The 17073-nt window shown below is 47.8% G+C and overlaps 1 protein-coding gene across 12 annotated transcripts in view; it reads right to left on the bottom strand.

Annotated features, from left to right (window-relative positions):
* CACNA1B (calcium voltage-gated channel subunit alpha1 B) overlaps positions 1-17073 on the bottom strand; it is a 316045-nt gene that overhangs the window by 174101 nt on the left and 124871 nt on the right. For all 12 annotated transcript variants that reach the window (XM_074556297.1, XM_074556286.1, XM_074556287.1 and 9 more), the window contains exon 6: positions 14892-15079. In XM_074556297.1, coding sequence (XP_074412398.1) covers positions 14892-15079 — 188 coding nt within the window. The remainder of the gene's footprint in view (positions 1-14891; positions 15080-17073) is intronic.

Raw genomic sequence — 17073 nt, 5'->3', positions numbered from 1 at the left:
TCCAGGAGGAGGAAACAACCTAGGAACAGGGATGAGCAGCAAAGGTTTTGCCACAAACCAGTTAAATAAACCAACCCCAGAAGGAGCAGGGACACTCAGGGGGTTTTTCGGGATGAACTGCTTCCCACAGCTCCTGGGTGATTTTCCTCCCATGCAAGAGCTGGATTTTAGAATCACAGAATATTTTGGGTTGGAAGGGACTTTAAAACCCATCTCATCCCTCCCCGTGCCATAGGCAGGGACATCTTCCACCATCCCAGGCTGCTCCAAGCCCTGTCCAACCTGGACTTGGACACTCCCAGGGTTGGGGCAGCCACCACCTCTCCAAAAGATAAAGTTCCTGGTACAACAGAGCTTATAAAAAGAAATGTTTAACCCATTTTTTAATTACAGCAACACTTTTATTATTTCTTGTGTTTTCACACACCATCCCTGGCAGTGTCCAAGGTCAGGTTGTGGATGGGGCTTGGAGCAACCTGGGATGGTGGAAGGTGCCACTGCTATGGCAGGGTGTCTTAGGTTGAAAGACGTGTTTGGGGCCATCTGCCAGACCTGGGGCAGTTCTCTGCTGTCCATGGGCAGTTGTTTCTTTCTCTCTCCCACAGCCAACCCTCCCTCCAGGAGATCTCTGCTGTCCATGGCCACTGAGTGTCCCTGCAGGGCTGATCCCATTCCAGCATCCCATGGGGAGATTCTGCGCCCAGGGCAGGAGCCAAGCATTCCTACCTGGATCCAACCTGAGCCTGCACAGCACAGCAGCCTTTGCCCCCTGCATTGCCAGAGGAGCAGCTTTCTGCTGCCCTGCATGGCCAGAGGGAGCCCAGGCCCATCTGCAGCAGCCCTGGAGCTGCAGAGGAAAACTCCCCCCTTGTGCAGGATCCGTGCTGCAGCAGAGCCACAGCTGGCACTGCAGGAGGGCTGAGCCCCCACGGGATGGGGCTGGGACACCGCCCTGACACACAGGGGGCAGGGCATGGTCTGACTCTGGCAGTGGTTTTGTACTATTGCATTTGTATTTTATTTTTAATTTTCTTCCCTAATAAAGAATTGTTATTCCTGCTCCCATATCTTTACCTGAGAGTCCCTAATTTCAAAATTGTAATAATTCAGAAAGAAGAAGTTCACATTCTCCATTTCAGGGAAGTGTCCTGCCTTCATTGGCAGACACCTGTCTTTCCAAACTAAGACAATACAAAATGAAGTGAAATCTTGTCTCTGGGTTTTCTCAGACCCATTCTGTCACTCTGCGCCACTGCAGCCCCTGATGCAGCAAGGATGGCAGAGCACTGGCATGATCTGAAAGCACCCAGCTGCCTTTTTCATCCTGGGCAGGGAAGCAATTGCCAGGCATGTTCAGGGCTGTTTGTACCCTCGCTGCGTTCATGCTGTTGAGCTGCAAGTGGATTTCTTCAGCTGGAGGTTTTTTTCTTGGCAAGCCCCCACGGTTATGCTGCTGTTTGGAGAGGTTTCACTGCTTTTCAGAGAGCAACTGCTGCCTTGAAGAGACTCTTGAAGTTTGTCTGATATATGTCACTCTCCTGCTGTATATCTGAAATGTCTCCTATTAAACCTGGAGGTGTTCACCCTGCTGTCATTTGGAATAAATCTTCCCCGAGACATTAAATAAACCCCAGAAGATTCAGGGAGGTGCTTCAGCTCCTGCTCAGCCTCACACATTTGCTCAAGGGCTGTTCTGAGCAGGGTAATTTGCTGGAGCAGGGCTGAAATGTCTCAATCCTCTCAGGCTTGTATCACTGGCTGGGGTCTGTGTACAAACCACAAACAGGACAGGGCTGCTGGGAACGTGCCTTGAGCTGTTTGATTTTCCAGCATCAGTCTCATTACATGGTTATGGCAATGGGAAGATGCCAGCAGCTCACATCCCTGGCAGCAAACAAAGAACCTAATGTTAGAACTTACTTTCAAAGTTTTTTGGCCAATCACACAAAGCCAAAGCACATTGACAGTAGTTCTATCCAATCACTATAAGCACACGTACCTTTGGTTAAAACAATGCTTGCTTATTTCACATACAATACCTGCTTGTGAGCCTTAAAACACAATGCACAGAGCTCCACTATTAAGCTTCAACCTTTCTAATATCTTGCTAGATAAACTTTTCTGTAACTTAGGGAGTTATTCTAGACAAGCGTTAATACACGGACCATTGTTCTATTTGTCCTTGTTTTTCTACATTTTACATAATTTCTCTGCTGACCAATCTCATGGCTACTGCTTAGCTCTAATCACAGTTCTGCTGCCTCTGGGGCTGCCTTTTGCAGCTTTCCCAAAACCCTCTGATTTTATGGATTCCCACAGTTTGGAGGGAATACCCACATGGGGCACGGGGTCAGCTAGGCTGTGTTCCCAGATGGATGGAAACAAACGTGGGCACAAACATGCACCACTCTTGGCATTTAAATATTCCAAATATTCAGCCTTAGGCTTACTCCACACATTTCCTATTCCAGCATCTTTGGGTTTCTGCAAACCTTCCAGAGGATGAAGCTGGCAAAGCCTGCATCCCTTAGAAGAGCTGGGGATTCAAACAGGGTCTGCAGCCCTCCAGAACCCAGGGGGAAAGCAGCAATAATGGGCAGAATTGGGGCTGGGGTAGGATTCTTGTGCTGACAGCTCACACAGGAGCCATCAGCTGTGCAGATTCCTCCTCTCACCGTATGCATTCCCCTCATATAAGCCTGTGCTGCTTGTTCAGTGCTCCACAAGGGATTTTTCCTATAAATCTGTGGATGCTCACACCAATTTACTGCACTCCTGGACTGCTACACCACCAAGTCTCATTTTATAGGAGTACCAAACTCATAGGAAGTTTGGTACTCCAAAGCCTGGAGTGAGGCTTCTCCCTGGGGAAAAGGGAGTTGAGAAATCCACTCCATCTGCTGCTCAGGAGAGTTTGGACACAGAGCTCCAGGGAGGGGTTTAAGGCACACAGAAATGTGGATATTTTTCCATACATGGGTGGTAGCTGAGTCTGTTTACACAAGAATTTCTGAAATTTGAGATGCTGAGATGTCTGTCACACACCAGTGATCAGCTAAGTGAATGGAGGGTGACCTAAAAGACTGATTTTTCTACATAACAATAAATCTGTCTGATGCTCAAAATAACCACAGGTTGTAACAACATAATGGAAGGGAGGAAGCTTAAATCCAGCAGGAAACATGGATGAAATGCACATCTCAACTGACAAAATGTCAGTGTGCCAACAGCAGGGGTGTAACGAGGTTGTGGGGGGCACACAGGCCATGTGTGGGCTCTTGTGGCATTCACATTCTGAAAAAATTCCTTCACCCAGGGTTTTTCTCCTGGGAAGCTGAGAAGCCTCAGAGAAAAGGAAAACAATCCTTATCTCATTTGCTTCTCCTGTGTTGTGCTCCTGTGGAATGTGTTTGGAGATTGTTCACCCACAGGTGATTGTTCCATTGGATTCTGCTGGGAGTTGTTTTCACTCTTTGGCCAATCAGGGCCAAGCTGTGTCAGGGCTCTGGAGAGAGTCAGGAGTTTTCATTATTATCTTTTTAGCATTCAGTAAGGATTCTTTCTGTATTCTTAATTAGTACAGTATAGTATTCTTTAATATAATATAGTATAATAAAATAATAAATCATCCCCCTGAGCACATGGAGTCAAGTGCATCATTCCTGCCTTTGCTGGGGCATCCCTGCAAACACTACAGGTTCTCTCTGTTTGGATGGGTTCCACACATCCAGAGCTCCCATTGTGGTTTTGTGCTCAAGTGAATAGCTGGGCTGAACTGGTTTGGGGTTTTTGTGCAAGGGTTTGGTCACCCCTAAGTGTGTCCCTGCCTTTCAGTACCCATTCTACAAAAGCCCCATGCACAGGAGAGGTTTTTCCCTCTCTCCCCACCAGCCTTTCCCTCACAAACCAGCCCTGCACTCAGAGCTGCTGCCAGGCTCTTGGCTCCTGCTCCAAACTCTGCCTTCACTGCCCTACTTTCCTGCAGATGATTGGTGATACTGAGCCACAAAACCAACAAAATCAACATTAACCCCACAGCTCCAGGCTGGGAATTATCATTTATGTGCTTGCTGAAGGTGGCTGGTTCTTATTAGCAAATTCAAATCACCCTAACTCGATAGCGAGTGCAATTGAGCACTAACAGCATTAGGAGATTTTTCTCCCCTTTATGAAGCTGCAGGGAGAAAGAGAGAGCACAATTACCTCGTGGCAGAGCTCAGGAGCTCAGCTCCCATCTCCATCACAGCTGCACGACACCAGCATGTGACACGTGCCCTGCTGGCTTTGTCCCCAGCAGGGCCCTGGGCATCTCCAGGAGCAAATGCAGAGTGACAAGAGAGGTTCAGCACTGGTGAGCAGCAAATCCCGAGAGTAACATCTCCCCAGGTCAGGGCTGGAGGGGATTTTACACCAGATCTGTGGCCCAGCTGTGAGGCAGATGCTGTGTGCTCTGAAAAGCTGAGAGATCAGAACAGGCTCTGCTGCAGACAAAGCCATGGTGACATTCCTTCACACACCTGTGGGCACTGCATGTTGCAGCATTCATTTTTCATCTGTTGGCTCCTCCCGTCCCACATGTGCTCTGTTTCAGGATTCCCCCAGAGGGTGCTGGCACTGCCCAGGCTCTCCAGGGAATGGGCACAGCCCTGAGGCTGCCATAGCATTTGGAAAACACTCCCAGGGATCCCAGGGTGGGATTGTTGGGGTGTCCTGGGCAGTCCTGGTCATCCTTTCAGCTGTGATTCCCTGATCTCCATCTCTTCAAAGACCCAGCTAAATCCTGAGCTGTGTGCCAGGGGAAGCAGAGCTCCCTTCTTGTTCTCAGCTTGCTCTGGTGCAGCTCTCAATGTCCCTGCTCGGCTTTCCCAGTGCTGGTCCCTTCCAGCCCTGGATTCTGACACCCCACATTCACCTGGAGCAAAACTTGATCCTTGGAAATGACAGGAACAACAAAGGAACCATGTCAGAAATGTGCTGTGGGCTTCAGAGTGGCAAAACAAAGCCTCTCCTTGTGCTTATTTTCCCTGTTAATGAAAGGAAAACCCTTCCGCAGCTTTTCCTTTGGCTGCCTGCTCACACTTCTGCTGGTTAAACAGCTTTGCTTCTCAATATTTATTCACAAGGGGAGCTGATCATGCACAGAGAGTGCTCACAGGAGCCTGAACCCACCCTAAAGCTCCTCACACCCCTGCTGCCCCAGGACACACAGACAACCCTGCTGCCAGCCCCAGGACACACAGACACCATGGCTCCTTGTCCAAGGACACACAGACACCCCTGCAAACACACCATTTCTTCTCTCTCCTCTCAGTATTTAGCAATTGTGGGTCTGGGATTCAGTGGATTGGCTCCAGGTCACTTCTAACAGAGAGAAGAACAACTGTTCATCATTGTATGAGAGAGGAGAGCAATCCCAATGCCACCAGGGACACAGGGACACCAGTGACACAGAGTGATCCCAGTGCCACCAGGAACACAAAGCAATGCCAGCAGTGACACAGAGCAGTCCCAGTGCCACCTGCAGTCCCACAGGCTCTGCTGGAGCAGTCACTGTGCTACTCAATCACCTCTGACAGTCCCCACGAGCAAAGCCAAGTGCAACCTCCCCCCAGAAGCCACAATCTGAGCAAAGGGCCAGCAAAAGGACACTTAGGTCACCTGTGAGCCTTCTCTGGCAGGTTTCAGAGGTGCCTAAGGTGGAGGTTCTTGAGCCCTGAGGAATCTCAGCCAGGGAGCAAAGAGGAGCCTTCATCCAAGTCTGAGCTGAGGGGATCTGCTCTGTGTTATTTATTTCCCTCCTTTTCTCTGTAGCATATCCAAGCTGCACCCTCACACCTCATCCAGGGGGGTTGCTCAGGAAATCACCTCATGGTCCAGGTAACCAGTGCTGGTCACATCCAAACTCCTCCTGAGGAACATCCTTGGATCCCCCAGCTCACACTTGGGGGTGATGGACACCAAGAGTCACACATCTGATCTTCACAAATAAACCTTTCACTGGCAGGGGTGCCCAGAGCAGCTGTGGCTGCCCCTGCATCCCTGGCAGTGTCTCTGGACAGGGCTTGGAGCACCCTGGGACAGTCAGAGGTGTCCCTGCCCATGGTGGAGGTGGAATGAGATGAGTTTTAAAGTCCCTTCCAACCCAACCATTCCAGGATTCTGTAAACACCCCAAAAAGGCACATATGAGCTCTCCAGACTGGGACAGCAGAGTCTCTTCTGCCCCTACAGCCCCAACACCATCCCACCAACAAAACCATCTCTGGGTTTTCCTTTCATTTCTTTATCTTCTTAAGAATAAAGAAATTCAAAGATGTTGAGTTTGTGGGGTCCCCAGGATGAGTTGAAGAGATGAATTGGACTCCATGTTCTCAGAAGGCTGATCATTATATTATATTATATTATATTATATTATATTATATTATATTAATTATATTATATTATATTATATTATATTATATTATATTATATTATATTATATTATATTATATTATATTATATTATATTATATTATATTATATTACATTACATTATCATGCTATACTAAAACTATACTAAAGAATACAGAAAGAATACATCAGAAGGCTTCACAAAAATTATAATGAAAAACTCGTGACTGACTCCTCAGAGTCTGACACAGCTGGCTGTGATTGGTCATTATTTAAAAACAATTCACATGGAACCAATCAAACATTCACCTGTTGGTAAACAATGTCCAAGCCACATTTCAAAGCAGCAAACACAGGCGCAGCAATCAGATAATTGTTGTTTTCATTCCTCTCTGGGGTTTCTCAGCTTCCCAGGAGAAAATCCTGGGCAAAGAGGATTTTTCAGAAAATATCATGGTGATACCCCACTAACAAAACCATCTCTGGGTTGGGCTGCAAATGGAACAATTACATCCCAGCCTTTCATTTCTGTATCTTAAGAAAAAAGAAATTCAAAGACACAAAAAGGAATGAAAAATACCAAGTGAATCATAAGCTATTTTAATGCAGGAAGGGTAAAGTTCCAGTTGGGATCCAATTTAAGGTAGATTTATATCTTATTTGAACTGTTCATCCCTACTCACAAGCATATTGAGTTAGGCCCAGTCCACAGTCTTGGAAGACCCTCTGGACACTAATATTTGTCAGTAGGAAATGGAAGAAACATGAAAATCTCTTGCCATTAAGATCAAACGAGAGCGAGGGTGCACTTTGACATTTCTGCTCTCCTGCAAGGAGCCCCTGCTTTGCAAAGCAAATTCCACTGTGGAGCTTTGAACTCCTGGAAAGATGAAAGGTGAAAGCTCAGCTCACTGAAAGTCAGCACTGAGCTTTCTGACAGCTCCAGATGGAGCACGTTTGACCCATGATTTTCTGGGTCCACAAACACAATTCTCAATTCTTTGGAAGTTCCTGGTGCACATCAAAGGCACCTCACAGAGGGAACAGAGCAGAGCAAACCATGCTGGCTCTGAAGGACAGCAAGGAGCCCCAGCCCCTTCCCAATCCCCTGGGGATCCCACAGAAAGCTCTGAGCTCCAAACTCACTGCCAGCTCCACAGCAGCTCCCAGCTGGCTCCTCTCTGTAAGGAATGCTTAGGCTCAGCCTAGCTAAAGAATTATTTTGATTGAGGAACTCATGGGCAGCCCCTGAAGTTTTCAGGCTTTTCTCACTTTGCAAAAGAAGGGGAACTTCCCATGGCAACCAGAGGAGGGTTTGATGATGGACAGTAAGGTTCTTGTGTGGCCACATTTCACAGAGAAAAGCAAAGGCACAATTCTTCTCAAGAATATTTCTGGGGTTCACATTCTCTGAAACCTCTGAGAAAGGGGAAACACAATTCTTATCATTTGCTGTGCCTCTGTTTGTGCCAAAGTAGAATGCAATATGGAGATTGTTTACCCAAAGTGATGGTGTTTTGTTTCTCTGGCTATCAGGGCCAAGTGTGTGTGTGTGTTGCCTGACAGTCACGAGATTCTGTGCAGTATGAGCAGGGTTGGGTGCTCAGCAGATTTAGTTTTAGATGTATAAAATAATATATTATAATAAAGTAATTAATTAGCTTTCTGATATCTGTGGAGTCAGATGCATCATTCTCTCGCCTCATCAGAGCCATCACAGCATTGCAATATTCTTGCATGGGCAAAACTGGGAATTACTTTTCAGCAAAGGAAAGCAGAGTTGTACTATTGCCTCTTGAAAATGTTTTCCACCTCCACAGAGCCCATATTAGCAATAGATGAATCACTGTCATTCACAAACACCAAGCACGTAAACAAGAGGATCTAAAATGATCCAGAAATTATCTTAGTTTGAAAACTAGATCTGGAGGGAGAACAGGGCTCAGAGGACTCAGATCCCAGAGATCACAGCCTCTCTTGCTCAGCAGTGCCATTATTTCCTCCCAACCCAGCACAGTGATTTCTGCACCCAGACTCTGCTCTTGAAGTCCATCACTGGAAATATTCTCCCTCAGCAGCACCAACATCCCCCAGCTCCAGCAGCCCCTGGGTACTGCCAGAGTCCTGCTCAAAGCATGATAACAAATGCAGCACATCCAGACACTTCATGGGGATAATGAATAATTTAATGAATAAATTCACATAACAAAGAGGGTGTGTATTCTATTCTGGGGGTTTGTATATCTGTCAGAGCTGGGGGAGGTTCTCTGCTGTCCATGGGCAGTTGTTTCTTTCTCTCTCCCACACCAAGCCTCCCTCCAGGAGATCTCTGCTGTCCATGGCCACTGAGTGTCCCTGCAGGGCTGATCCCATTCCAGCATCCCATGGGGAGATGCTGCGCCCAGGGCAGGAGCCAAGCATTCCTACCTGGATCCAACCTGAGCCTGGCACAGCACAGCAGCCTTTGCCCCCTGCATTGCCAGAGGAGCAGCTTTCTGCTGCCCTGCATGGCCAGAGGGAGCCCAGGCCCATCTGCAGCAGCCCTGGAGCTGCAGAGGAAAACTCCCCCCTTGTGCAGGATCCGTGCTGCAGCAGAGCCACAGCTGGCACTGCAGGAGGGCTGAGCCCCCATGGATGGGGCTGGGACACCGCCCTGACACACAGGGGGCAGGGCATGGTCTGACTCTGGCAGTGGTTTGTTTTCTTTTTTTTGCACTATTACATTTGTATTTTTAATTTTCCTAGTAAAGAACTGTTATTCCTATTCCCATATCTCTGCCTGAGAGCCCCTTAATTTCAAAATTATAATAATTCAGAGTGAGGGTGTTTACATTTTCCATTTCAAGGGAGCCTCCTGCCTTCCTTAGCAGACACCTGGCTATTCAAACCAAGACAGCCATCCTCAGCAGCCACTTGTGGTGTCCCATGTCATCCCAAGGCCAGTGGGGTGCTCCAAGCTCAAAGGGCCACCCTGAACCAGAGAGCCCAGAGCAGAGACTGCCCCAGCACCAGCACACCAGATGCAGAACAGCTGCACCAACCCAATTATTGCTGAATTCACACTGCAGAGAGAGACCCAGCTGCTGCCACCAGCCCAGCCTGGCACTGGGCTGGGCACAGCTGCACAAAGTCAGGTCTGGGGCATGTGGCCTGACAGGAGCATTGCCCCCCACAGTGAGCTGCTGCTTTAGCAGATTCTTCCCTAATTTCACGGTCCAGGAAATGCTCTGCCCATGCTTGAGGAGTCTGACCTGTCTGCACTGGGCTGGACTGAAAATCTGGCCACAGCACTGGGCTTTCACCCTGAGGAAAACTGTTGGGTTGCTCTATTTTAATACATTCCCAGATGATGCTGAAGCTTGGAATTAGCAGGAGACGCTCCACTTGCTGCAAAAAGTGTTCTTCCTCATCACCAGCTTTCCTAAACCACCTGTTGGTCCTTGGACACTTTTGAGCACAAACAAGCACAGCTGAGACAAACCTGCAGCTCTCAGAGGAGCTTGGTTGGAGTCATTGTTCCAATGCTTTTGTGCTGCTGAGGCAGGAAGTTCTTTTCCCCAGCTTATTACTGAAGTGTTTCACCCTACTGATGATTCAGCCTCTTTGCTTCAAGCATAAATCACCTCCCAGATAAAGCCTTGCTAGAAAGCTTTCATGAGCCCCAATTAAAAGGAAAAGTCTCTGGAAGTATAAATAGTGGATCAGCATGGTAAAAATGGGCTGGGATTTGTGAACTTGCTTTCTTCTTGCTCTCCTAATTCCTCAATTTATCACAGGACAAGGAGTGAATATTTACAAGGTAGGTTTCCAACAGCAAGGCTGTGCTGAAGACTTTGATGCTGTGAGTTTCTTAATCTGTCGGAAAGCTGGATCTGGACCACCTCTAAAGTCACCTCAATCCTTTGGGAATGACTGAATAATCCCTCACAACAAACCCCTCACTTTGACAGACCTGAGCCAAGCTATCAAACCCCATCCCTCTCTCCTGAACAGCCTTGACACCAAACTCCTCAGTTTGCCTGGCGCCATCACAGCCCAGCTTTCTCAGCCTCCAATCTGCTTTCAGGACAGAGCAAAACCTCCCAGATTTCAATGAGTGCTGAACTGGTGAAGCACATCCCACCCAGTGACCGCTCCCTGATGTCACATTCACATTCTCTGAAAAATCCCTTCACCCAGGGTTTTCTCCTGGGAAGCTGAGAAACCTCAGAGAAAAAAAAAACAATTCTGATCTCATTTGCTTCTCCTGTGCTGTGCTCATGTGGAATGTGTTTGGAGATTGTTTACCCACAGGTGATTGTTCCATTGGGTTCTGCTGGGAGTTGTTTTCACTCTTTGGCCAATCAGGGCCAAGCTGTGTCAGGACTCTGGAAAGAGCCACAAGTTTTCATTATTATCTTTTTAGCATTCTGTATGAATTCCTTTTGTATTCTTTAGTATAGTTTAGTATATATAATATAATATAATATAATATAATATAATATAATATAATATAATATAATATAATATAATATAATATAATATAATATAATATAATATAATATAATATAATATAATATAATATAATATAATATATATACTCAATATCTATCAATGTCTATTAATGTATATTAATATATATTAATATATATTTATATATATTTATATACTATATATTAATATACTATATATTAATATAGTATATATGCTAATATATATATCTTTAATATATTATAGTCTTAAAAGGATAAATTAGCCTTCTGAGCACATGGAGTCAGATTCATGATTCTTCCCTGCCATGAGGGTCCCTGCAAATACAATACCCTGCCATCCCAGTAAAGCCCTGCCCTAAGCACCCCCAGCACCAGTGCAGCAGGAGGAGGGGAGTGAGAGCAGAGCCCTGCTGATGCAGGACAATCAATCCAGACGTTTTGCAGCAGGAAATGAATGGGCCATTAAGGCAGAAGTTGTAACCTCAGCCTTCCCCTAATGGGTCTCAGTCCCAGACTGCCTGGCAGCACAGGGATTTCAGTCCCAGCAGGGCTGGCTGCCCCAGCAGCACCAAGGGAGGGGTTTGTACAAGCAGGGGGACAAACCTGCCCCATCTGGGCCAGACTGGGGTGGTGGCACTCACTGGAGGGGTGAAGGAAGGGCTCAGCTAAGCCTCAGGATTAGGAGCATTTATAGAATCACAGATTTGGGTTGAAGGGACCTTAAATCCCACCCAGTGCCACCCCTGCCATGGCAGGGACACCTCCCACTGTCCCAGGCTGCTCCCAGCCCTGCCCAGCCTGGCCTTGGGCACTGCCAGGGATCCAGGGGCAGCCACAGCTGCTCTGGGCACCCTGTGCCAGGGCCTGCCCACCCTCACAGGGAACAATTCCTAATTCCCAATATCCCACCTAACCCCACTCCCTGTCAGACTGAAGCCATTCCCTGTGTCCTGTTCCTCCATCCCCTGTCCCCAGTCCCTCTCCAGCTCTCCTGGTGCCCCTTCAGGCCCTGCAAGGGGCTCTGAGCTCTCCACACGACCTCTTCTGTGTCCATAGGGGAGGTGCTCTGTTCTCAAATTTGTGGCCTCCTCTGGGCTTGCTCCCACAGTTTCATGTCCTCATTATGTTTGGGGCCCCAGAACTGTGTGTTTTTCCCTGCTTTAATGACTTAGCAGGAGAAAAAGCTCCTTTATTCTTACTAATGCTTAATCACAGTTTACACAGACCACATCTTGCCTCCCATGGTCCCACAGCCTTTTGCAAATCTTAATTAAGGAAAAGATTAAAAGTAGGTGCACAACTCAGTTCTGATGAGTATCCTGCAGCAGGGGAATTCTGCTCTCCTTGAGGACACCAGAGCCTGGGGCTGACAGGGAAACTTCTCTTGATAAAATTTTCCTAACAAAACCCATTTTCCTTAGGAGTGGAGAGCTTGGTTGGTGAATCACAGCTCCCTGAACAAGGAAAAACCTCTGACACTCCTCCTTTGTTGAAGGGTTCACTTACTCTACCAGTTCTGGATTCAAGGGGAAACATCTTCCAGATTCTTCCCTGTCTGGGTCCAGTAGGGTTCAAGCAGCATCCCTGGGCAGTTTCTGCTCTGCCTGGAGCAGGGTGGATGGATTCCACCTACAGAGGAGTGGCCAGCATGAGGGAGGTGATTCCCCCCTCTGCTGTGCCTTTGTGGGACCCCACTTGGGGTTCTGTGTCCAGATCTGGGGTCTTCAACATCAGGAGGAGCTGGAGCTGCTGGAGAGATCCAGAGGAGGCCATGGAGCTGCTCCAGGGCTGGAGCCAGGCTGGGAGAGCTGGGGGTGCTCACCTGGAGAGGAGAAGCTCCAGGGAGAGCTCAGAGCCCCTGCCAGGGCCTGAAGGAACTTATTAAAAGGAGGGAGAGGGACGTTTTATATGGCAGAGTGACAGAACGAGGGGCAATGATTTCAAACTGAGAGAGAGATGAGTTAGATGGGATATTGGGAATTAGGAATTGTTCCCTGTGAGGGTGGGCAGGCCCTGGCACAGGGTGCCCAGAGCAGCTGTGGCTGCCCCTGGATCCCTGGCAGTGCCCAAGGCCAGGCTGGGCAGGGCTGGGAGCACCTGGGACAGTGGGAGGTGTCCCTGCCATGGCAGGGGTGGGAATGGGATTATCCCTTCCCACCCAGACCATTCCATAATTCTACTGCTTCACTGCTTTTACCTATGCAGAGCCTGATAATGCATCCACAAACACCCCATGGAGGGTTTCCAGTCACTGCTGCAGCACAATCTGGGCTTTTGTCTCCCTTTTTCTATTTGATGGACTTGGAGTAGGCACAGAAGACACCAAACCAAGAAACAAGAGGCCAGAAAGCAGCACATGAGAGAAGCTGTGAAAAGGCTGAGGGCTGCACAGAGAGGATCTTCCCCACCCACACCTTCTCTATTTCCAACCTGCAATAGCACAGCCAGGTCCTCAGCAAGCAGAGCAGCACAGGGAGGGGCTGACAGCCCTTGGGGACAAGGGACAGGTGGCAGGGGTGGCTGCTGGCATCACTGACTTCTGCTGAGTGTCCCATGGCACAGCACAAAGCACTCAGCCTCCCCTCACTGAGGACATCCAGAGCCCCTCAGGTCTGCCAGATCAAACCCTAAACTGAGGTCTCAGACACAACAAATTCACTCTGCAGCTGATCCAGGCACCTGCTCCCAATTCATGGGTATCCAGAATGAAGCTACAACAGCTTCAATTAGCCCCCAAAATCAATACCCCCATAGTAAGCTCAGGGTTTTGCGTGTGGTACAGGAGGCAGGTGGGGAGAAGATGATCTCATGCACCACATATTGATTAATCAATCCCAGTCAGGATGCTAATGGGCTTTTCTTACAACACTTGGCACCAGGAGGAAGGAGCAGGAATGCTGAATGAGAAGGGGGGAATCTGGTGGTGTGGTGAGGCTTTAGGGTGAGGGGAGAAATCTTCTAGAGATGGCTTTAAGTGGTCAGAGACTGGGAATAAATGCAGGAACTGAGCAAGGAAGGGAGAAGAGAATAAATCACATTTATTGGCTCCAAACACAGCAGAATTGTACCTGGCAATTCACTGTGGCTGAGGATAATCCTTTCCTGTTGCTACAAAAACCCTTCCAGGAAGGACTGAAAGGGGCCAGCAGGGCTCTGGAGTCTGTGATGAAGAAAACTGAGCGCAGCATCATCCCTCCAGCCAGAGAAATGGGCTGAGGGCATCAGTAATGCCCAACTTAGGGATTTTTCCACATAAACTGCACCCTCAAATGGATGCCAGCAGAGGCTGGGGGAAATCATCCTGCTCTTTGTAAAATTGGGAATAACAAAACAGAACAGCCAAGAGGTTGTGCCAGTAGTGGTCCTGCCTTGCAGGAGGCAGGAATTCAGCCTGGAGCATCTTCTCTGCAGCCTACAGAGTCATGCCAGGGGTGAAGGTGAGTGATAGGGCTTTGTAAAACTGGACTGGACTAAGCAAAACCAGTCCTGGAGCTCAGTGTTACAAGTTTGATCACCCAGTCAGGAGAGGAAACCTCCAGGTACAAAATATGAAGGAGTTGGTGCTTTTGCCACCCAATTTTTTACAATTTGGAATTTCTTTGGGGCATTGTGAGAACCTGCTCCTACCCACCCAGCAGAGCACAGGAGCACCTTGGGGTGACACCAGCTCCTGCACTGCCACCACCCAGGTTTCGGTTTTCTCACTGAAACCAACCTGAGAAATTTCTGACTGAAGCCATCCTGAAGAGTTCTGGATTGGAGCCATTCTGAGCAGTTCCTGACTGAAACCATCCTGAGAATTTCCTGTCTGGTGCTGCTCATCCTCCTGCTCCTACTCATCCCATAGCTGAGCAACTCTGCACCCTCCAAGCACCTCAGACTCAACCAGAAACAGACCCTCAGGAAAACAGGAACAATCCTCCTCAAAAGCAGGTGTTCAGGAGGTAAAAACCACACAAATTAAATAACTTTTTTTAATTCCAGAACCATCTCTTCCCACCCAACACCCCCAGCCCCAGCAGAGCACTCACGTTGTAGAGGATGTCGGTCCAGCCCTCCATGGTGATGCACTGGAAGACGGTGAGCACGGCGAAGAGGATGTTGTCAAAGTTGGTGATGCCATAGTTGGGGCCCTGCCAGTACTCCCTGCACGTGGTCCCGCTCTCACACTGCCTGGCAGGAGGCTCCTCTCCACAGGGAAAATCCCCCACCTCCTCACCTGCAGGAGGGAAGAGAAGTTACTGATTGGAGCTACCCTGAGGAGTTCCCGCTTGCTGGAACCATCCTGAAAAGTTCCTACTTGGAACCATTCTGAAAAGTTCCTCCTTGTTGGAACCATCCTAAAAAGTTCCTGATTGAAACCATCCTAAAAAGTTCCTGCTTGGAACTATCCTAAAAAGTTCCTCCTTGTTGGAACCATCCTAAAAAGTTCCTGATTGAAACTATTGTAAAAAGTTCTTGCTTGAAACCATCCTGAGGAGTTCCTGCTTGTTGGAACCATCCTAAAAAGTTCCTACTTGGAACTATCCTAAAACATTCCTGCTTGGAACCATCCGAAAAATTTCCTGCTTGGAACCATCTTAAAAAGTTCCTGCTTCTTGGAAACATCCTGAAAGTTCCTACTTGGAATCATCCTAAAAAGTTCCTGCTTGCTGGAACCAGCCTGAGAAGTTCCTAATTGAAACCATCCTGAAAATTCCTGCTGGAACCATCCTGAGAAGTTCCTGTCTGGTGCTGCTGCATCCTCCTGGCACCACTGCAAGGATTAAATTCACATTTTGGGTTTCTTTGTGCCGCTATGGACATGGAAAAGTCGTTGTGCCCCTGTGATCATTTCCACACTGCTGGGCTGTGGGAGGTAGGTCAGTGAGGGGTGGAGCAGAGCCATCCCTGCAGTGCCCAAAATTCCTATTTTGCCATCTTACATGGCGGAATTGTTTAGGTTGGAAAAGACCTCTAAGATCACCAAGTGCAACCGTCAACGCAGCAGCACTAACCCATGTCCCCAAGTTCCACATCCACACGTTTTTGGGCACTTCCAGGGATAGGGACTCCACCCTGGGCAGCCCCTTCCAATGCCTGACCACCCCTGCAGTGAGGAAATTCCCCCAAATCTCCAGTTTAAAACTCTCCTGGAGAACTTGAGGCCATTTTTTCTTGTCCTGCCACTTGTTACCTGGCAGAAGAGGTTTCCAAACTGCAAATAATTTCTGGCTTGTGATAGCCCAGTACATCTGAGAGGCCTGGAAATGGTCTAAGATCAGCATGAAAAAAAACACACAAAAAAAACCAAATTAATCCCCCCCCCCTAAAAAAAACCAAAAAAACTCAAAAAAAAAAAACAAAACAAAAGCCAAAACAAAACCAAAAAACAAAATAAAGCAACACCACAAAAAATAAAACCAACAGTGTGGTAAAAGCAGGGCTTTGGGAACAGCACACACTTCAAACACCCTCAAAGTGCTAAATATTTGCTCTCTAACATTAAAGCAAAAGGGCACCTTCTGCACTAATGCCAGTTTGGGCATGTGCACTGCCCCAGAATTGCCCTGGTACAGATGTTTGAGCACAGCTGCATGAGGAGCCCCTGGCAGCACTGAAGGACTCCAGCTCCTCCAGAAGCTCCACATTTCTGCTCCAAACAGAAGGAAAGGATCCATGTGGGATGGTGCCTCTCTGCTGAGCTTCACTGCAGACCCAGAGGAGGCCAAGGTGGGTAAATCTGTCAGGGATGGAGCACCAGGAATGGCCAGGACCATCCCAGCACCTTCCAGGCTCAGCTGGGAAGTGCTGCAGGCTGGAAAACTCCAGTGCTGGGTTTTCAGAGCAAGCAAATGTCACTGTCACATTTTTTGGAAAAATCCCTTTGCCCAGGATTCTTCTCCTGGGAAGTTGAGAAGTCCCAGAGGAAAAGGAAAACAATAATTATCTTATTTGCTTCTCCTGTGTTTTGCTGCTTTGGAATTTGTGTTTGGAGATTGTTTATCCAACAGGTGATTGTTTAATTGGTTTCATGTGAATTGTTTTTGACTTACTGGCCAATCAGGGCCAAGCTGTGTCAGGACTCTGGAAAGAGTCACAAGTTTTCATTATTATATTTTTAGCCTTCTGTAAGAATCCTTTCTGTATTCTTTAGTATAGTTTAGTATAGTATTCTTTAATATAGTATCAAAAAATAATAAATTAGCCTTCTAAGAACATGGAGTCAGATTG

This window comes from Zonotrichia albicollis, chromosome 21 (assembly GCF_047830755.1).
Source record: "Zonotrichia albicollis isolate bZonAlb1 chromosome 21, bZonAlb1.hap1, whole genome shotgun sequence".
Classification (NCBI taxonomy): domain Eukaryota; kingdom Metazoa; phylum Chordata; class Aves; order Passeriformes; family Passerellidae; genus Zonotrichia; species Zonotrichia albicollis.
Note: the sequence above shows the minus strand (reverse complement) of the source record. Positions and strands in the feature narration are given on the sequence as shown.